This window comes from Ixodes scapularis, unplaced genomic scaffold, assembly GCF_016920785.2.
Source record: "Ixodes scapularis isolate PalLabHiFi unplaced genomic scaffold, ASM1692078v2 PGA_scaffold0__279_contigs__length_252992795, whole genome shotgun sequence".
NCBI lineage: Eukaryota > Metazoa > Arthropoda > Arachnida > Ixodida > Ixodidae > Ixodes > Ixodes scapularis.
Window position 1 is genome coordinate 44,450,201 of NW_024609835.1, and position 22,253 is coordinate 44,472,453.

Sequence of the window (22,253 nt, forward strand, 5' to 3'; positions counted from 1 at the left end):
TGAAAAAGCACAAGCAGACGTGATAGACCTGTGCGGCGGTCAGATGACGGCGGCGGCGACCCAAAGCAGACGAACTTGTGCTGTGGCGGCGACGGCGGCGTGGAGAAACGCGTCGAAGCGGCGTCGCACAACGCTCAGCGTGCGGCGGCGGCGCACAGGCCTATTACATGACCAGCGGCGGCTCCCGCGGGCGCCAACTACAAATTTGTTTTGCGCCGTAAATATAGCTCTAAATTTTTTTTTCTTCGTTGTAAATTCGTTTTATAATATTCTTTTTCCATCTAGCCTGTTTAAAAAAAAAGTTTTTTTCCTTTGCATGTGTTCTTTAACAAAATGACTTGTAATTATTACTGTCGAGGGCCACAGAGACTGGCATGTTTCTGCAGTCTGTACAGGGTTTCCCCGAAAAATTAACACCCCAACCAGGTGCCAGTTTCGGAATTAGCAGTTATTTAATTAAAAAGTTGTAGGTGATTTTCTGAAATTTTCAATGGTAAAATGGTGGCCAATGGAGCCTTCAGTGGTGCTACTGCCGAGACCAGATTTGGAGCAATTTTTGGAGCACCCAAATATTAATTTTGGAGCAGTTTGGAGCACCAAAATATTCATTCTGGAGCAGTTTGGAGCACCCGAATGTCAATTCTGTAGCACTCTCGAGCACTTAAATATAATTTTTTGGAACACTTTTGAGCACTTGTGTACTAAGTCTAGTACTTAAGAGAACCTAGGTTAGATTGACAATTTTCGATGCTGCTAAATGTTACATTAGTAAGTTTTTCACACAAGTATGATATATTGGTTGCAGAAAGACATTGGAAATGAGAAAATCAACACCTTTCAGAAAAAGTTTGCAAGGTACTAGGAGGCACTGCTTTCACAATAAAATGGATGACAAACCGGCTCATCTAACTTATTACACCTTATTTCAAACACAAAGAGCTTATCAAACTGCTCATCTAACATATATACCTGGTTTATTCCAAACACCATGAGCTTATCAAAAGCCTGCTCTTTAAAGTTTCTGTAGCTTTTCATTCAGACCTGCAAGCTTGGTCATATTTTCAGCAAGTCTTGCGTTTGCTTCGGCCAAAGTGAAGTTCAGCTTGACTAAGGTAGGTGGCGCTAGACGCCGCCCAGTTCCCATTACCTGATTTTAAATCAGTTTAGCGCGATTTCGGGCATTTTTGCGAATTTTTTTAGGATGGTGCAAGAATACCTCTTTGGTGCAAACTGGCGCAATTGGCGCAGGAGCGGAAGCCCTGAGCCTTCGAATAGAGCTGAATAATGCCAGTTACCAAGAATGGGCCCACTTTTCCCATTCAAATTTTCAGAAAGTCTCCCATAAAGTTCTGAAACTTTAGTATCTGGTCTGGACCGCCTGCACTACATTTGGGTGCAGACTGAGCGTTAGGCAATGCATGGTTTATTTTTGCAACAAAAATGTGCTGCAAATATTTTTGGGGGGACATGCTGTGCTTGTCAATTAACATAAAAACACAGAAATAATGCCTCAGGAGCACCTCAGATTTATTCACTAAAGCCACAAGTGTTATCATGAATGCATATATGTAATATGGTATCAAATAACAGTGATTCCACACCTGCGCCAAATGCACCATTTTGCATCGATGGCCATTTCCTGCGCCATCCTGATAAAAATCTACCATATTGCGCCAAAATACATGGCTAACTGAACTAGGCGGTGACTTGCGCCACCTATCCTTGCCACATGAAACCTGAACATTTCTGAGGCAAACAGAAGCCTTTCCAAGAAGATGACTAAATCGGCAATCATAAACGAAAAGCTGCAAATGCTTTAAGGGGCCGGCCTTTGGTAGGTTCTTTGTGTTTACAATAAACAATGCACACTAAGTTGCATCAAAAGTTGTGTCAACCTTTTTATATGAAAGATCTGTTTAGTAATCCCTCACATTGGATTTCTATGAATGAGATACATTTTCCATAGTTAAGCCTGCAGAGACCAACATTACATAGTGGTTTATACTGTCTACAGCACCCCCCCCCCCCCCCCCTCCCACCCAAAAAACTTCGTAGGAGATTGGCAAACTTTAAAATTCTTTTAACTAAATTTAGGTGGTGATCATAGGATTTCATAACTGCATGCTTAAAAGTACTTTGGAAAGTAATATTTAGGTGCCCAAAAGCTCTCGAAATTTCATGTTTATGTGCCCCTAAATCTCTTTTAGATGCCCCAGAAATGGCTCCAAATCACAATTTTGCAATAGCATCGCTGAAATAAGAATAATGATAATCACGCAACTTAGTGACGCAATCAACAAAGGGATGGTTTATCTTTGAAGTAGTCATTCAACCATTCTTGGTGTCAAGTAAGGTAATCGAGTAAATCAATAAAAGATTCCTCACGGAGGGTGATCATCATCTTTTTCAAATATAACATGTACAAGACCACTTGGTAAGTACATCTTTCCAGCATATATCACGCAGAAAAAAAAAATGCTGTGCCACTGGACTGTGGACGCATGCATGACTGTGTCTGATATTTTGCAGAGCTACTGCGCATGCTCGGAACGGATCGCACAGCCCAGTGGACAACAATGGTAGCACATAGGGGAATCGGAATGGTCTAAAGACACACTGATTGAACACTGACAATCTGCGAAAATCGCAGGGCTTACTGTCAATCCTGTCCAGGCACTTGGTGAACCAGTCGCTCCATTTGTCCATCACCTTAGCAAGATTGGCCTGGTAGACAAGAGGGAAAAATGTTTGGGTTTAAAACGAAATGTCTTGTACTTGTTTAGCAGTTCCATGAGAAATTCTTGTACTCAATTTTTAACCAGCCTCTAATCAGAACTCCCACATTTTAACTTTTGTGTTTTGGGCATTCACATGTTTCGTGGCAGACGGAGTTTTTTTTGTTTTTTTTCCCCAGGGTTTACCAGTTTGAGAGCACCGTCTTTCCATGCACGTTCAGCACACATAACCTGAATCAGTTTCGTTTGCAAAGATTTCTCAATGAGATTACCCTTCCAATGATGGACTCAAGACCGTAGAAAGCTTGGGGCCTGGCACAGAAGTGCTTTGAACGTGTACAGTGCTCAACGAAACGAAATTGACCAGCGGAGCGCGTGACTTCGCATACCTGCTGCGACATCTGCCGGGATAAGCCACGCAGTCTAGTGTCGCGACTCGCAAGTCGCACATGCGCGCAGCTGAGCCAAGCAGGCTGTTCGCGCTCGGGGTGCAGCCCTCGATAGGCAATTAACAAAGCATGAGTCTCAAGCTAAATTACTTCCTTTAATCATCGTGTGACATTCACAATTTTTATCTGTCGTTCAAGATGTGAAGTTATAAAGTGCCCCAAATATATAAAAAAAGAAAACAGCGAAAAAGGAGGACATTTTATTTATTCAGTCTATGAAAAGGACACACCTGCCATGACACTACATTTATTTAGTATGAATAGCGAGATCACCGCAAATGGTAGTCACTTTTTTACAACTTTAACCTTTAGAAACATAAGCCTGCCTATACACGAGCACAAACTGTTGCCGTGTGCTTGGCTCAGCCGTGCGCACGTGCAACTCGCAACACCAGATAGACCGCCTCTCCTGGCAGATGGCGCCACAGACACGCGAGGCGACGCGCTCTCATGGTCCACATCGTTTCGCTGAGCACTGTACATGGTCATCCAACCCAGGTTCCAGGGCTATGTCCTTGTACCTACATCTTTCCCCACTGCTCCACATAAGTTTCGAGAACTTGTCGGAATAACTGAAAATGGTTGAAACTAGCCATGTGTAAATATTCTATGGTTTAGAATATTCCCTCAAATTGTAGACTATTCATTATTCCCTTCAAACTGAATGGCAGAAATTCCTAAGTATTTGCCTCCAGCGAATAGCTCCATCCAAAGGGCTTGTTTTTGCTGGTTTTGGGTAAGGAAGTTTGGTTAAGGAAGTTGCAGCGCCATCGAAGTGACCAGTGGGAGTTATTTACGAGCGACAATTGACGTCAGCGAGAAGAGAACCAAAACACAACAAAACTTCCAAACCACTACTGTGCGGTCATGGCGGATAGTAAACCTGATAATGGTGCCCATTCCAACCTGACTGAAAATGTAATAGTATCAGCCAACTGTCACAGCTGACAGTGATGCATAAAAAGTGAAATATCTGATGACAAAGATTTCTGCAGTGTTGTGGAATGCTCGAGCGTGTGGTCTTAGAAAGTGGTGTGTTCAAGCGAGATCTTGTTTAAACAGAGTTGCTAGCCAATAGTTCTGTTCTCATTCCTGCGCCTTTGACTTATTTTCTGGGTACACAGAATATACCCAGAAAGTGCCTTTAGACAAGGTAATTTTTCCTACATAATTAGATATGAAATTCTCAACAGTACCAGTGCTATACTGTCAAGGATGTCTTTCTCAAGGGTCACCTTCACACCAAAATGAAAGTTGGTTCGACATTCCTTAACACTTATATTTAGAATACAAGTACCATCAACTACATATACAATATCCTTTCTGGCTTGTTAGTGGTAATGAAGTACTGTATTTAGTGCCACCAAGCAGAGCATTTAGTGCTAACCTAGGGGATATGGAAAGACAGCATTAAAACTGTGACTTAGAATTATTGAAGGTAACATTTTTTTTAGTGACCTCAAACACCTAATTACTAGGTACTTGGACATACCTAGATTTAATGCTAAGTTGCTAACAAACTGTTTTGTTACTTGCTGTTTAAAAGACACTTGTGATCACATGAGTATAATCAACCGTAATCAGTTCACTCTAAATATTATACAAACTGAAATGTCCTATATATTGGCACATGCCTACCTAGTAAAAACCCTGTGAAACGAAACATGCAGGCATGCTGTGGCAGTAAATTTGCAAAAAATCTTTTCACCTGTGAGTTTTCGTCTGAGCTCTTGGAAGACTTGAGAGAGAGTTGTCGTAGCTGATCCTGCAGTGAAGCAAGCTTGTCGGCATGGCGCCTCTCAAGAGCCAGGAGTTCATCCTTGTGATGCTTCTCAACCTTTTCGAGGCTTTTCTGGTACTTCAGGAGCTTCACTTTTAGCTTGGATTCCTTCTCAGTAAACGTGGCTACTTGCTGATTCAACTCAGTTTCTTTACTGTGAAGGTCTGCTTTCAGCTTTTCCACAACCTTGAAAAATAAAAGTTTACACTAAATGTAACTAAAGATACAGAGGAAATAGATCACAAATGACGATAGCAACTTTAAAGATCTGCTGCAAGTCAATGTAGAAAGCCACTGACCTCAATCAAATCCTAGTGCCCGTCTGTTTTTCTTTTACAGTAATTGACAACAGGATTGGAATATTTTTTAGTTTAAAACAACCATAGTGCTGTGCTATATGCATTTGTAAGAGAGATGAGAGTACATGAAAAGCATGGGTGTACTGTCCCAGGATGAATATCTGGGTAACTTAAAATATATACTCTTCCCCCAAACAATTCAAGTCACCTCCGTTGTGGACAGAGCATACATCCATGACACACATAATGTGGCGACATTGTGTGACCTATAGTGGCACCAACCACATGACCCGTAGCCACCAACATTTACCGGGTCCAGAAACATATTTTATGTATGATGATTTTGTCAGGTATATCCAAATCTTCTTATATATGCACATCATCAAACTGTTTTCCACGGAGGTCAAAACATTGGCAAATCGTTTCCTCAACAAAATATAAACACTGAAATGTGCCAAATACGGTAATAAAAGTATAAGTTGAAAAACACTTGAAGAATAAGAAAAAAGAAATAAAAAAAGGCAGAACCCTACTTATAAAGGCGTTTCCTTGGTATGAAAATACTAAAGTTATGTGAAACCGCGGGAAAGAGATTCTATCCCACTTAAAGTCAGTTCTGATGCTGAAAACGAACCAAAGTTGGGAACTTCTAAATACACAATCTGTGGTTTATTTTTTTACTGTAAGCATTTTCTCAGAGATTTCTCAATGTTGAGTGCAAACCGAGGACAGTTTATTTTGGAAGAAAATATTATGGTTCAATTTACTTAAGTGTTTGTTATTGATGCTGCAACCTTCAAGTAGGAGGGGGGGGGGCAAGAACTTTCTTAACCTTAGTGAAAAGGCTGGGAGGCATCAAACTTAAACCTAGTGGTTTATCCAAGTGACAGTTGCTGAAGCCCCAACATAAAATGGCTGGATCGGTTAACTGCTAAATGTTCTTAAAAGCTTTGTGCACCATTTTAGGAATTAGTAATGAACAAAATTCATCTGACAAAGTGTTATAGCGCTGCACTGGCATCAAAGCCATTGATGAAGCTCTACAGCCAGATAATGTACTGTGCGGTACACACCATACTAAAAGGTGTGTTGTGTACCTGAAGAGAACACAATTTTACAATTATTTTGGCCCTTATATTTTTTATACACACATAGATACGTAAAACCCTTTATTTTCGCGGCCCCTATTTTTCGCGAATCGGTCACAGATGACATAATCGCGAACACTAAATTTCGCGAATTCCAGACGCCTGCATTGAAAATCTTAAGAACCGAAATTTTCGCGCGCCCTTAAATTTCGCGAATTCTTCAATTCGTGAAATTCGCGAAAATTGAGGGCTCGCGGACATTAAGGGTTTTACAGTATATGAAACTGATTTTATATATGACAATTAAAGGGACACTGACAGGGTATTTATGCTCGCCGAGGTTTTTAGTTGTACGTGACATATGAGAGCTCAACTACCCAGAACAGAATTTGCGCCTCGAAATTCGGTTTCTTTCCGCCCGAAAACCGCCGATCAAGAATTGGCCGGCTCGAGTCTCGCTCACTCTCTTTTTCGCGGTCACGGGCCGTTTTCTAAGGTATCGATGCGACCACCAAATTTAATCAAAGTCGTGGGTCACTGAAGGCACACACTCAATATTAAAAATAGAAAAAAATATGAAACCCATTTTTTGTGGCTTCTAAAAGGCTGTAATTACGTTGATTGAAAAAAAAAGTTCCACAGACAACCGGAAGCATTCTGTGCGTTCGTCATTTTGCGTATCGTGGGACTCGCGGGGACGGCGATGGCAGCGGACGACGGGCGTGGGACCTCTATTTCAGAACTGTCGTTCGCGGTACCGGCGAATCCTGTCTACCGTTAAAAGAGAAATTTGGGACTGATCAAAAGTATTGGTATTCACCCCGTACGACACGCCCGGCCACCAAGCCGATTTGCACGAAGACGTCGCCGAGCCGTCGCTCCCTTCTCGTGGCTGAAGACAGCGCTCGCGCAAACGTCAAGCACGACGTGTCTACTTCGAGTTGAATATGCACGCGTACGATTTCTTTACTAGATGCGGATGTCCCCAAAGCGTGGTGCTTCCCGACTTCGACCCAAGAGTGCTTTTGCTAGAGAAAAATCGACAGCAAACTTTCCAATTTACAGTTTACCGGCGGAATTATTACTAAGGAAAGAGATCCACCAGAAACCAGATGCCCCAGTAGCTCAGTGGGAAAGACGTCCGCTTCACACGCGGTGGACCGAGTTCAATCCCCCGTGAATTTTTTTTTTTTTTTTCCAATCATTTTTCGATGTTTACATATCTTTTTCTTTTTTTTACAATCATCACTGAAGAAACGAACAAAAAAATAACAAACAGATATTGTGGACGATACTTCGCTGAATTAAACGGTATGGGATTTCCGTTTTGACACCTGCGAACTCAATGTAATCACTTTCCACAAAATGCAAGGAGCATATAAATCAGGTAGCGTCCGCTTTCCGAGGTGCCCGTAAATGTTCTACAGGAATTGCAGCCAGCCATTGGTCCCGATCCCGTTGATCTTTCGGAAACTCTGTCGCACAATGCCACTTTTTTTCGGATGCAAAACATGTGAGCCAGCTCTTCACGCAACATCTTGGGTGTATTCTTTTCGGAGCCGATCATGGAAATTCACCACGGGCACTCACTACTCATCTCGAACTCCTCAATGTACAAAACAACTCATCTTGGAGTACAGAACAACGAGCGGAACAAACATAACTGCAAAAGAATCGCTCGGCAAGCAGTTCCCGCACGCCGCATTGCACGCCGCATGTCGTGTCGTCTGCTACCGGAGAGGAGAAAAAAAAAACAAAAAAAAAACCGCACGGTCGGGTGTAGCCACGTGACTTCCGCCAGTCACTCTCTTCTCTCCACTTCTCCGACCTCCGTCGGGTTTCAGTTTCGAGCAGTTGCGTCTTTTGGCTTTATTAAAGAAATATGCTACTCTGTTGCAAAATATTAATTCGGTAGTCCTCCGAGACCATAATGAAGCGCCTGGCAAAAAATAAAAAAAATTTTTTGGGGGGTGTCAGTGTCCCTTTAAGCCATAGCATAATTATTTCCCCTACAATACAACATAAGTTTATCTGGTCTGGCATCTCCATTTTTCCAACTTTTGTTAAAGCTTTGGAAGCATAAAAAGCTACCGAACCTAATGCCTGGTTCAAACAGTTGCATTGGTTCCATTCAGGGTAAACGATATGACAGCAATCACAAAGTCACTGGGACAAGACTTAGCAGTACACAATGTCACAAAAAGTAGCTCTTCAAAAAGCAATCATGAGCCATGGTTTTCGTTGTCACCATAGTTTTAGTTGCCGTGGATGCAGCCGACAAAAATGTGTGAACTGGCAAGGAAAAGTTGAGCTAGTTGGTGGTTCATAAATTGGGCCAAACCAGCTGAACATACAATTACAACCATTGATTGTATGAATGGTTGTAATTGTATGTTCAGCTGGTTTCGCCCAAATTGCAAAGTGTGAACCGGCATAAGGTTTCGATGTTGAACTACGCGTTTTAGATTCGGGAAACGTGTCTATCACTTTTAATAGCTGTATCAGTCATATAACGAACCCAGGGGCATAGCCCGGAGGGTTGGGGGCTTTTCTTTTCTCCGAAATCCAGCAGACCCAATAATATACAGATGCACTTTGACCCCCCCTTCCCCCTCTCCACATCCCCAAGTCATGGACATCCCAGCCACCTTAGACTCCCCCCCCCCCCCCCCCCTAAAAAAGTTTGGGGCTCCAGTCCACGCTGTGAAGGTGGTTAGTCAGCGAAGCTGTGGTATCACCTGCAACGATTGCCTACTGCACTATACGAAATGCCGCCACTGGTCGCAGCACGCCGCCACTGGTCGTATTGCCGTTTCTTTTCCCTTTGCGACTCCTAGTATTCACGCTGCTCCTCGGCAGTCCTAACTATGCGTGGCCTATTCATCGCGGTGCCGCAGCAACAATGAAATCAGTTGCTATACTCCGTTTCATCTTACGTTTAAGTGCAGCGGCCATCGGAGCCAATCGGAGGCCGTGTGAGTGTCACGTGACCTTAGAGAGGGGGCACAGCGACGCGCGGAAAGCGTATCACAGGCCATGTCCACAGAACGGGACTGGCTAAGATAGCTTGTAGCATCTACTGTGTCCGGACGTAAGGTGAAACGGGGTATAGGCGGGTTCTTTTATATATGAAAGGCTAGTGACTTCACTCCCCACGTCGCAAGCTGCCGTCGCCGCGGCGGCTTGGGCAACAGTAATCTTCACCGGGAACATATGTGGTGAGCGCTACGAGCTTCGCATTGTTTTCAGGAGCTCCTTATCATTCATTATATGGTTAGGATGCTCGTTTTCTGCTTATTCTTTATTGAAACGAATGTTGTGCTCTATATTGTATGCATGGTGTCTGTACTTTTCGCTTCAATCTTCTGAAGTATTTTCTTCCGTGAGAACACCGACACGAAAACACACGCGGGGAGAAGGAACATGCTTCGCATTGTTCGCAAGGGCGATTATCATCCATTACACGATTTGCACTTCACACGAGGGCTTCGAATGACATCAACCCTTTTCGAAGCAGCTGCAAACCTAATCTTTACCGGAACACGTGGGAGGGTGTTCCTATTGTTCACACGTGCCTTATCATCCATCATGTGGTTTTGATGCTTGTTTTGTGGTTTTCTTTATTGAAACGGATACTGAGCTGTATGCTGTATGCCTGATTTCAAAGGAGATATGCCGTTTTGCCTTCAATTGTTTGCCAGGACGTTTTTGCTTACAATGCCAACAGCACGAAAATTTCCTTGGCTTGTAGAGGTATACAGCTTCGCTGTAAAAATTCCTGGCTACGCCGCTGGACAAACTTTATCAACCTCAAAGACAACGCAACCAGGTAATTAGATTTGTTTTTTTGTGCTTATCACTGATAAGGAAACCTGTTATACCTTCTGAATGCATGGTGTAACAGTGCATCACGTCAAAACCACTACTGTCTAAGCGACAGACTACAGAAAAAGCTTGAAGTAAATTTCGAGGCTTTGTCACTCTACCTGTCTTAGATGATGTAAGCTGTGTTTTTCGTTTTCTTTGTTGCTGGCCATCATGTTCTCTTGAAGCCTCTTCAGCAAGGAAGCGTGCTCTGCATTTAATTTGTCCCGTTCTTGCTGAATGGCCTGGAAAGATCGAAATGAAAAGACACTCAGTGTGGCATTGCATACACTGATCACCACTCACGACTGAATGGGATGTTATCCCTTTGTTCAATTTAAAATATTCCTAGCCCCACTTGAGATCTCCATATCAGACATGTTATAAAGCAGTTTTGTTCTTATTGTTTGTAATAACAGCTACTATTAAACCTTTCAAACACTATGTTCACAAATGTGAACATTTGGGGAATATATTGTATATTGTCACGGGTGGTGACCAAAAAAACAATAAATAAACAGGAAGAAATAAACGTTTAATGTGGCAAACTTGTGCCAAAAATAAAAGGGTACAAAAGATAATAACAGAGCGTCGCGGGCGTCGAAGTCGGCGTAGCAGCAGAGTCGAACGCTGGGGCGAAAACTGAAAGCAGATTGCCACGCGGAGCCCCTTATGTACACGTGTGGGCTTCTGGAATAATCGGCGTAGAAGGTTCGGCGTGTAGAACATTCTGACCTCGAACAAGCAACATGGTTCTCGAATTTACCAGAACATTACTTTACAGAGTCAACAAAAGTGTGCCTCCGCGGCCAGAAATAGAACCCTGGCTTTCAGCGTGGAAAGCAAGCGCGATAACCGTTAGACCACGCGTGCGCTGCCTACTTGGCCAGCTGCACGCGCGGCAATATTGAGTCATTTTAATCATTTTAGTGAAATTCTCTACTCTATGTCTGGCAACCAAAATTTGTAAAAAATTTTTTTTTTTTTTAATAACTGGTTAGCAGTGTTTGAAAGGGTTATGTATCTGTACAATTTGAGGCAAGAAAGGGGGCCATACCTATTCAAAAATTATATAAGCCCTGTCACCTTTCAGAAAAATATTCCCTGTGACTTCAGCGTGCGAAAGTAGGTGTTGGTTTCAAAAATTATTCATATGCACCAAGAAACAGGCATGAGAGAGCGAATTCAACATTTTATGCATCTCCAAATTCAAGCTACCCTATGAACCACCTAGCCCAGTTAACAGCTTTGCTGCAACTGAAAGCTGTGCCTTCCTCCTAGTAATGGCATTTGACTCTTGTTCTTTTGGATGAACCAAGGTGAAAGCAGTCTCAGGTAACCCCCTAACCTTGCCACAGGTGCCCGGTTAGGGTCTTGGCAACCTCATCTAGTCTAGCGATAGACCAATTTCACAGGCTATTTCACCAAACCATCACAGGGTCGCCAAGGATTTACTACTAGCTGTCTTTCAAACTGCCTCAAAATGAGCACTGTATAGGCTCACATGTAAATTTCTTTTTCTGACAGGGCATGATCACATGCATTAGAGTTTAGAAGTGTCAAAGACATGGACAAGCAAGCTGTTGTAAAAATCTTTAAGCGGCGGTATAACTCTTAAAAAAAAAAACACCAGACAGACACAAAGAGAAGACCTGACAATGCTGCTGTATAAGTGGTCTAGTTTCCTGCATTACCTTGACAATCTCCTGCTGGAACTCCTTCCTGAGGTCCTTTTCTTTGTCGGCCACTTCGCGTTGTTTCTCTGCATCATACTCGTCCTTCACCGCTGTCATCTCTTGCTGGAACTGTTCCTGGAACTGCTTCATCATCTCGTCCTCCCACCTGCGATGCACTGCAACGAGAATCATCCTTCAATACACACTCCCACTTAAGGGGGACATTACCCAGAAAAAACAATTTCTGCAAAAAGAAGTTGATTTAAAAAAAATGCCATATTTACATTCACCAACATCTAGAGATATTCCCTGAAAGTTTCATTAGTTTACACTGCATGTTTTATAAATTATTTTTGGTCCATCGATGCTAAAAAAAAGGTAGGGGTTGGAGCACTTTGAATGCATTTTTCTCCATTCCACTTTTCAGCATCAAATTCGCTATCTATTACACAATAGAGAATTATTCTTAGGTGGTTTTCAGGGGTAGAATTTTGTGAGGAACATGCCTGGCTGGTTAGTTTTTCTTCTTTAACATTGTTTAATGCTAAAAGAACTATATTTGTAAGAAAGGACAGACATGAAAAAAAATTTTAATCTTCGTATGGAGTTATACTTATGCAAAACAATGCAATATAGCAAAATAACTAGCTAGGTATGTGCTATGGGTATTCCTATGACTGCATTACACATAAAAATCACGAATTTTTATTTTATTTCAGAATGAACACATTGACCTTCATATTGTAACATTTGTAACAAGTTTTAGAATCGACATCGGACAATGAAATTTGGCAGGGATGGTCTTGCCACTCATATAAACTTCCACTGCAAATTTGATTGAAATCAAGCAAGCGGCACAAAAGTTGACTTTTCTGGGTAGTGTCCCCGCTTAACAATGGCATTCTTTTATATGCATAGCCTTACACTCGTTATTATTACTATACAAAATCGACTCGCCGAGGCTTACTTACTTACTTACTTACCCACGTAATTAACCCGCCCCCTTTTTCAGCAAAACTGAAGCTATTTTTTGGAGGTGCAACAATTATGTCGTGGGTAAAAAAAAAGAGGCAAAGTTCTTGTAAAAACGAAATGCAGAAAACAGTGGTGCAAATAGTGGCGTTTCCTCTGATGATGTCATTAGGGTGATTAGCTTTGACTATTATCAGTCTATAGCACAGGACTAGTATGCGGTGTAACAGACCTCTGCACAAACCACCGGTTCTTCATTAACCATTTCACCCTTAATATTAAGTTCAGTGTCAGAAAATTTCTAACCTTGCAGTTCTACTTTTCCTACACCTCTGAGAAATATTACTTTTCTATAATCCATTCATCCCCCAAGCTGACAGCGCAGTGGGAGCTACACGCTCTCCAGACCGACCAACCGCCTCCCATTGATCACCCGACCCCGCTGAGCAGAAGCTTAATCCTGATGGGTGGGAGTGCGAACCTGCGGAGAAAGCTGGACGTATAGCTGGTCCAACGAGAATGTAGCTTTTACCATACTGTCAGTTTAGGGGTGAACAAAGTATACACCCACGTCCATTCACATGAGACATCATTGTTTGTTGACAAGGAAATTCTTTTCTGCAAGTGTCAACGAAAACGCTTTCTCCTAAAAAGCACTCCCCAAAAAAACACATGGTTAAAAGCAACATTCTGGGAGTTCCCCCGATTTTCTTTTTCAGGTTTTTGTCTTGCCGCGGTATCGCTAGCTTCAACCAAATGGGGCGACAATCGGAATATTGAAACATGGCTCATGCGATGACAACTTTAGCTCACTTCTTCACTGCTGCTACTTGAACCGACACATTGCGTGTGCAACTCGTGAATGTTACCACGGAGAACAACCAGACCTTTCCGAAGTACTTCTTTAAACTCGGCTTGTAGCCTCTCCTCGGTTTCCCTCGCCAAGGTCTCCCGTTCAGACAGGAGTTCCGTGATCCTGGCCTCGAGCGTCCTCTTCTCTTCACAAGACCGCACATACAGTTCTTTGATGTCGTTGATGGTTTGCTGCAGGGTACTGTAACTCGTGCTGAAGAGGAGACGATACAATCAAGACCCATTTTGGGGCACTGCAGACAGCCTAATGAGACGTGTCCTCAAGAAGAGAACTCGCACCGGCATCTCAGCTTTTATAGTAACATTAAAATACACGGCTAGTATGTTCTCCGCATATATAAAATTTACATTTCAGCGAACTTTATGTATTACAATTGCCACGATCACGGGAATTTAGGCCAACCTGCCTACAAAAACTGGTCTGCTCCTTCCCACGAAACATGTAGAGAGCCAATCACAGCGATCCATGAAAGAAGCTTAGCAAATGCCAATAGGCCTGTTGCAAAATGTACAGCACCACGATGGCAAGGGATTTCGGGAACCCCGGTACAGATCACGTGCTTTCTCATTGTGCCTCCCCGACCGCATGAGTCACGGCTGCTGCCGCCATCAGCTGTTGCAGCCGTCCGCCATCCTGCCCATTTACCATTGGCGGTGTACTGTATCTGTGGCAGCGTAAAAGCATTGCGACAGGTGCAGCTATTCACTTATTTTAATACATTATTCGCCGTAACAATTACCTTCACATCTTCCAGTGTCACCGAATCCACTTATTTTGCACGCAACCGTGGCAGGGTTCAACTAGGTTCAACAAAGCGTCTATGCAGAGGAGAGGAATGAGAAAGGGGCAGCCTCGCAAGATAGCCAATGCGACACCCTCTTCCCCATTTCCGTGCGCTTGTCGTTCGACCGACTCGGCTGCTCAAACATTGTTGTGTTGATAACCTGCGCCTGCTCGCGTATGTTACATGGTAGCGGGAAAAAAGACGATGGGAGGGGCGTACCGAGGACTCCCATTATTCGTTGCATGGCGCGCACAGGCTTTTGGGATTTTTGCAAAGGGTCTATTGCAATAAAACGTTTGGACTACCAAAGTATGATGCCATAAAGTTTAGGAGATGTTAAAGGAAATGTTATGCTTCGTATCCAAATACAGACCACATTTTTAGTGCCAAATTTAACCTTGTTTCGCTTTTGCTGGGCCCTTTCACCAATTGAAATGACTGGCTCTCTGCATAGTTTGATCAGAACTAGGTCCCATTTTTTATGCAAATGTCGAACCACATTGGATATATGATAAGCGATACTTATATGAGGCTGATATCTTAAATAGAGCATACCTGAGATCCTGAATCTTCATTTCACAGTCTCTCTTGACTTGAGCCTTTTCTTGCTCGGACAGTGAGAGCAGCTCTTCCCTAAGCCTTCTCATCGCACCATGGTGCATCTCGAGAATAGAGTTCTTACACCTGAGTGGAAACAGGCAAGTGTAAGATCAATACAAACTGCTTACCATTGAGACATAGCACTAAAATTAATTTAAAAGTTCAAATATATTCACTACTACAGTAGGACTGGCATAAAATGAAGTACTCATACAATAACTAAGGAAAACAAATGCCACTAAGTAGAAACACACTCGATACTCAACACAGCCATGAAGTCAGGGCACTGCATGGGTAACTAATACATACACTTCGACAGCTTGCATTTTTTCTTCCCCGCAAGACTTTAGTATCGCGTCCTTTTCGAGCGTTAGGATCCTTTCCCGCTGCTTTATTTCCTGGTAGGCGGTTTCAGTGCGAAGCAGTTTCTCTTCAAGGAGCTGTAAACAAACCACCTTGCAGTTAGTTTCCATACAATTTCGACAAGCGGAGGGAGCACCCGACGGGAAAATTACCCGGACTTGTCTCTGGAGTTCGTCTCTCAGCTCCTGGAACTGGGACTCTGTCTCCGAGCCGTCCCGGACCTGCAGCTTGTCTTGGAGCAGGGCCACCTCATTCTTTGCGAACAAAGCGTGGGACACGGTCTAAGTCATAGTGGTCATTGTACAGCACACATACAGTATTTTATGGACTACAGTCTGCCTTCGGTGGACAGCCTGCAGGAGTAAATATCGGGTGGAAAAAAAAAAGCTTTTCCTTGGATAGTTTGCACCCGGCGGATAGTTCACACCTGGTGCGTAGACCGCACATAGAAAAGTCTCATACACAGTACACCTTGACAAATGCCTAGCTCACAAGAAAGCTTGCATCATACATAAACCATCACTAATTCTGTCATTCATCAAATCCTCTGCATCTCCTGGTACTGAACAATCTACAAGAAACAAATCCTTGTATCGTCTGCACTGCATAAAACTTCCAACTTTTAGACATGTATAGTTTGCAGACTATATTCCGGAAAATATGGTACTGATCTCGGGATGTTTGTAGAACAAAAATTAAGGCTGCGGCTTTGAGGGTCGAAGATGGATGCATATTTTCAATAAAAGTAAAAGTAACATTTGACAGAGACATTGATAGTATACTTATTTCCAACTAATGGGAGTTGCATGATGACACAGCCAAACATGCTGCATGTAACTGTATCGCTAAGGAGGTTCTGCAGAAGAAAATCATGCACCAAATGCCCTTCACTAAAGGAAGGTTAGCTACCAACCTCGGACATTTGCGATTTCCTCCGAAGCGTATCGAGCTCTTGATGCGCAGCAGAAAGTGCTTCTTGTGCCCTGTTCACTTCCAACCTAAGGCGGCTGACTTCTTGGCAGCATGATTTGATTTTTGCAGCGACGTTCCCGTGATCATCTTCTTGTGCCAAGTCGCCATTGCTGTGAAGACATGCACAAATTTTTGCAATGCTTCAAGAGCTGTCTACCGAAGATTGTACATTTTGCCAATCTCCTAAGACATATTCAACACGGAAGGAAATGCGTGTCACGGTAACACTTGCATGCAGTTTCACTATAGGTGAGTTCTGGAGCAAAAATGAGCTGTAGGATCACCTTTTTGGAAACTCCGAGTTGTATGCAGACCAAGTGGTTTTTGGCAGCAGAACTTTGAATAGGCAGTCAAGTTCCCTCTGAGAAGAAAAAAAATTATGCAGGCTAGATCAAGCTGGCAAAGTCCAGAGAGCACAGAACGCGTCCTCCATGTGTCGTTAGTGTTAGGTTTTTTCATCTTTAAAATAGAAACATAGACCCAGTAGCTCTAGGGTTATTGGGAGCATGCAAAAAGACAGTAGCGCCACAGTGTGGCTCTTGGACAAAGCATTCTGCATAATCCACGGCCGGACTGGCATAGACATCTACCATAGCAGTCAACCTTAGTTTATAATTAATGTCGGCTTACCCGAGCACAGCACCATACAAAACGTTGGGGGGCACAGTCGGCGCTAACTTCTTTTTTTTTACTCAAGCCCCAGAAATTGAGAACACAGATCCTCTCGTGATGATAAAGCAAAGGTGCGAGCTGGACAAGAATGTTCCCCTTTTCCAGAGACTATTTTCGTCAATGGATCCCCTTCATGCGACAGCGAAAAGCACAGCAATCATCTCGATCCCAGCACATCTACTCGATCCGCTGGCGAGTGAAGAGAAATCCGATAATAAGAGGGACGGAAAGCACTCGTCATGCAGATTTTGACAATTACTGGCACTGGCAAATGTTGTCCCATAGTATTTTCCAGACCGTCGAACACGCAAACATTTCGTAGGGGTGTCCTCCAGTGCAGATAAACGAAAACCAGGGCAGTACATTGATGGCGTTGCCGCTCGTAACTGCGGAACACATGATCGAACGCAAGCTCCAAGCAATTCCTGCGAATCGAATCGCGTAAAACACGAGCAGGGCAATCCTGGACGGGGGTATAGGTTTAGAATGTCAAGGTGCCAAATCTTTACTCCGGAATTAGGTTGAGAAACATGGCTGCGAAAAGGCGCAAATGCGGCAAAGACGCTGCGAGCGCATCAGAATGGGACAGAGAGGGCAGCGCTTCACTATGTGGCGTAACGTGAACGCTGCCACCGGTGGCGCTGCCAACCAACTGCCAAGGCGGAGTGCTGCGCCCCCTATAGGCATCGCAAACTCCCAATAGCATTGACTGCCACCGCACCAACCCAGGTTCAAGCCCTGTTGGGAGCTCGAACTTTATGAACTTTATATATAGTTTTAATGACTGTAACACTCCTAGCGTGTCGCTCATTTCAAGAGGCTCGTTCGTGACAATTTCTTCATAGAAAACGCCGTGTAAAACATATTCTGTGTTGAAAAATTTCCCCTTTGCCGTACTAGCGTGGCAAAGGAAGTGGTAACGCAGAATGTGATGTATTAGTGGACAAATTGTGTACACATGTGGAGACTGGATGGCACAAAGCAGCTTTGTGTGATGCAAAGTAAGCATGCGAGCGCCTCGTGGACGTTTTACTTAGGGACGCTGTCGTCCGCAGTTGCGGTATAAATGCGACTTTCTCGGGGCCTGTTGGAGCATGAGACACAGTAGATGGAGCGTGCGGAAAACAAAACAATTGGAACGCGGCTGCGTCGAGCAGAACCTTGGCACCAGCTCGCAGCAAAAGAGAACCAAACACTCGGAGCTACCTCGACCTACTGCGAAAAGGGAGTCTGCTTCTTTACTTTTCTGTCTCTCTTTCTTGCGCTCTTTCTCTGTGGAAGCCAGCAGCAAGCTCGTTTGACGGAGCAGAGCAGCACTGTATGTCTGAACACGTGATGCTTTACCCCTGCCAAGAGCAACACGAAGGCACTCGAGGGAGAGGTTCGGCTGGCACTGGTGTCCAACCAGTGAGGAGACAAGCGCACTGCATCAGCGTTCGGCTGGCAGTCGGCCTGCCGACTTCTGTTGCTGGCACCGAACTGGATATGGTTAGGTGCCAGCCATATAACACATTTTGCGTTAAAAACAGGAAGAACCGATTGGAGAAGTCGGCAAGTATGCAACGCTCGTGGGATTTTTCTAATTACGCACGACTTGTGTAAGCCTCAATTTAGAAATAAGCGGCGAAAGCGTGGCCACAAAACATAGGCAGAAGCCCCGTCATTTTAAAAATTGGCTGTGTTCATGTCCACTGTCTATACTCGTGCCTTAGGCTTGTAAACATTATGGAAATCTACAAGAAAGTAAAATTCGTTATACAGTTGCTTCTACAGCCTAGAAATGGCATCTTATGTGACTGCTATGAAAAGGCAAGTCTTTAGTGTGCATCAGGCAGTAGTGATTACATGAGCACATGCCACTACAATACTCGCATAAATGAAAAATGGACTTAGGACATCAGACTACAGGGTGAGCTTTCATTCTATACGCTGTTGTGATGCAGCGTATTACCACATTGGGCTATCAAACAGCTCTCTAAACAAGTGCTATTCCTTATGATTTTGTTTCATAAAGTTTGCCTAAATTGTTGGTGGGAATATGTTTGTGAAAATAAACTATAGGTGTGTAAATAGGAAACATAATGAGTTGATCCATAATCTGTTAGTACTGTGTCATCATTTAAAGTAATATAAATCTTTTTGCAAAGAGCACTACTTCTGTGGGTAACAAAAATTAGTTTCTATACACAGTGTGTTTCACTAACAACTGTAAGTCAATTTTAAAAAAGGACACTTGAAATAAATAAACGATTCCTTCAGTATATGTTTTCGACCATGACTAATGTCAGGTTACCGGTGTAAAATGATAATAAGCAAATGAACTACCTAAAGCCCACTAGCTCACCAGACACATTCCTATTGAAGATGTGTTGCCTGCTGTCAAAATATTATAGTATAGCTGTTGTCATAATTTAGACAACTGAATTCTACCTCCATGCTATTCACTTATAAATTCAAACCACAAGGAAATGAAATACTAAAACTAGATGCGAAGGCGGCGACGGAAGTCAGAAGCAACATCAACCTCCGTAGAGGATAGCGAGTCATCACGAGCCAATGACAGAAGCATTACCTAAGGGTCACAAGGTTGTAGAAAAGGCATGCCACACTCTGCTGTCTCCACGGGCGCACAGCTATCGACGCATTTTTCCATCAAGTTTTGGTATGGCGGACTCTAGCCAGACGAAGCTCGCCAGAGATAAGAGCTATTATACACCCTTTTTGAACATGATGCGCAAACATGATGTTATAATGGCCCTCAATGTAGGACGCCAGAACACCAACCTCAAGTAGTGTGAATTTTTGGCACTCTATCATCCTTTCTTGCTGCAGCACTCGGAACTGGCTTAGCAGGTGGTCAGTGTCCTTGGGTGCACCTGTGAAAGATTAAACTCCACCTTTCAACTTTTCTTCAAAAGCAAGTATTCGAGTAGCAAAGGAGCAGCTTACACAGATACTACAGCAAGGTGTCCGTCTAAATTGAGCATCTAGGAGAGTGTTTATTGGTACAACTTCGTAGGCGGCATAAAACTTGTAACCATGAACGAAAGAGGGTTTAGGTCACTGTCAAGAAAGCGCTAATGCCACTACCAGCTTGCAATACAACAAAACAGAAAAAAAAACAAAAAAAAAACTGGGAAATAGATTATGCAGAGTGGAACAGGGATCTGAAGTAGATATGGGAGTTCTAGTAGATATTATTTTTCGAGACAACAAAACTCTTTGGTTTCTCATTGTCCAAAAGAAGGGCAGCTGTTTGAAACACTGCACCATAATTAACATTGAACCACTTCTGCTTTGCAAGGTCTCTCTCTCTTGCCTATTTGTGAATACTAATAACTAATGAGCATCACCACCCACCATTTTCCAAGAACAGTTGACACTGTTTTTGGCTTTTGTTGAGAGACTCTGTCAGCTGGTTTATGACGCTTGCCTTCTCTAAGAGCTGTGCTTCAAACCATTTTTCTCGCTCACTGGTACGCTCCTTGCAGGCTTGCACCTCTGCCATCTGGACATAACAGAAATAATTAGGTTTGTCACCATAGCAGCTTGCATCGGTGCTAGACAACTACCATTACAGCCAGCTTCTTTTTCCAAGAGCATTTCTTCAAAGATATGGGTATAGCCCTCACAATTTCTATGGCACGGTTTCAGCATTTCATTTGAACAAACTTGGCACCAACGTCTACAGAAGTTTTGTAGAAAAGTAGTCTTTATAAACGGGTGAAAGTTACGAGCAACAAAACATACTGTACTGTATTAATGGTAATACAGGATTTACCGCTATGGCAAAAGGGTCGCAAGCTCTAAATCGTGTAGCCAGAGAGAAGTTTTGCCGCTTGAGGCACTTTGAAAGACCCATGTAGCTCGAGTAAATTTGGAAGCAAAACTCCGGCTACCTTCGCAGACAGCTGCTGATTGAGCTCGGCAATTTGCTGGTTTAGGTCGTACAGTTCTGTGTGGTGCTTCTGTTTCAGGGTCTGGAGCAGTTTCTCGTAGTCCCGCTTCATAAGCACAATGCCGTCCGAACTGCTCAGCTCAGAAATCTGCTCCTGGAGCATCCTGATGGTCGACTCTGCCACCCTGATCTTTTGCAGGTTCTTGCCAAACAGAGAAAGCATAAAATTAGCAAGAATGTTTTGCCGCCACAACCAGTGTAAAGAAATCTAGAAAGTTACAAACGAGGCACTATACTAACCTCCTGATTGAGCTTAGTCTCAATTTCGAGCTGGCTCTCAAGAGTGACTACCTTGACTGAGAGACTGGTAGTTTCACTGGCTTTTTCTGCAAGTGCTTGGCGTGCTTGGTTGAAGTTATCCGCCAGAAGCTTTTCCTGGGCTGCAAGATAATCATGAAAAAAAGTGAACAAATACAGGCACAGCTGCTGGCTAATGAATGCAAGTGAACCTCCCGTAGTAAGAGTTCGAAGATCCCAAAGTCATCACGACAATGTAACATTGGTGTAAAATTGAAAATCAATAAGAAGTAGCAGCCTTTTTCTAAGATATAAGGTATCAGGAAATAAGGCTTCCAAGTATGAAAAAATTATATATGGGTTTCTGTCCTTTTGGAGTCTATTTCAGGGGAATTCAGAGGGTGTTTTTTTCTGTTTGTTTTTTGCACAAAGTTGGAGTTTTTGCTCGCACTCATCTGAAGCACAACATTTTTCAGAATTAGTAGGTTTGTGGGCTCATACACTTACTTCAAAGAAAAAAAAAAAAAAAACACCCTCTGCCCCAGATAAGAAGGCATAGAGGAAATATTGCCACGCTCGTCAGCGAGCGACCGCGCGCGTGGCCGAGTGGTTACCGTGCTTGACTGTCGTGCAAAAAGTCTGGGTTCGATTCCAGTCAGTGGAATGCTCTTTTATTTGTTCTTTCATTGCGTTCTCGTGAGTTCGAGAACATTCTCGTCAGATCGAGTTCTGAATGTTCCAGTCGCCGAACAATCTAGGCCGATTGTTCCAGAACCCAACGCGCGTACATAAGGGACTCCGCGTGCTGATCTGCAGTCAGTTTTCGCCCAGCGTTCGACTCTGCTGCTACGCCGATTTTGACGCCCGCGACGCTCCGTTATTATCTTTTGTACCCTTTTGTTTTTTGGCACAAGTTCGCCACATTAAACG

The 22,253-nt window shown here is 43.3% G+C and overlaps 1 protein-coding gene across 2 annotated transcripts in view; it reads right to left on the reverse strand.

Annotated features, from left to right (window-relative positions):
- The window catches only part of LOC8040008 (centrosomal protein of 152 kDa), a 48,408-nt gene that overhangs the window by 19,227 nt on the left and 6,928 nt on the right, over positions 1-22,253 (reverse strand). For both annotated transcript variants that reach the window (XM_029974475.3, XM_042286992.1), the window contains exons 7-20: positions 21,327-21,466; positions 21,028-21,228; positions 20,489-20,636; positions 19,913-20,004; positions 16,741-16,817; positions 16,398-16,566; positions 15,637-15,738; positions 15,431-15,561; positions 15,077-15,205; positions 13,751-13,929; positions 11,910-12,067; positions 10,338-10,460; positions 4,893-5,150; positions 2,658-2,724 (exon numbers count right to left, since the gene is read on the reverse strand). In XM_029974475.3, the coding sequence (XP_029830335.2) occupies positions 2,658-2,724; positions 4,893-5,150; positions 10,338-10,460; positions 11,910-12,067; positions 13,751-13,929; positions 15,077-15,205; positions 15,431-15,561; positions 15,637-15,738; positions 16,398-16,566; positions 16,741-16,817; positions 19,913-20,004; positions 20,489-20,636; positions 21,028-21,228; positions 21,327-21,466 (1,974 nt within the window). The remainder of the gene's footprint in view (positions 1-2,657; positions 2,725-4,892; positions 5,151-10,337; positions 10,461-11,909; positions 12,068-13,750; positions 13,930-15,076; positions 15,206-15,430; positions 15,562-15,636; positions 15,739-16,397; positions 16,567-16,740; positions 16,818-19,912; positions 20,005-20,488; positions 20,637-21,027; positions 21,229-21,326; positions 21,467-22,253) is intronic.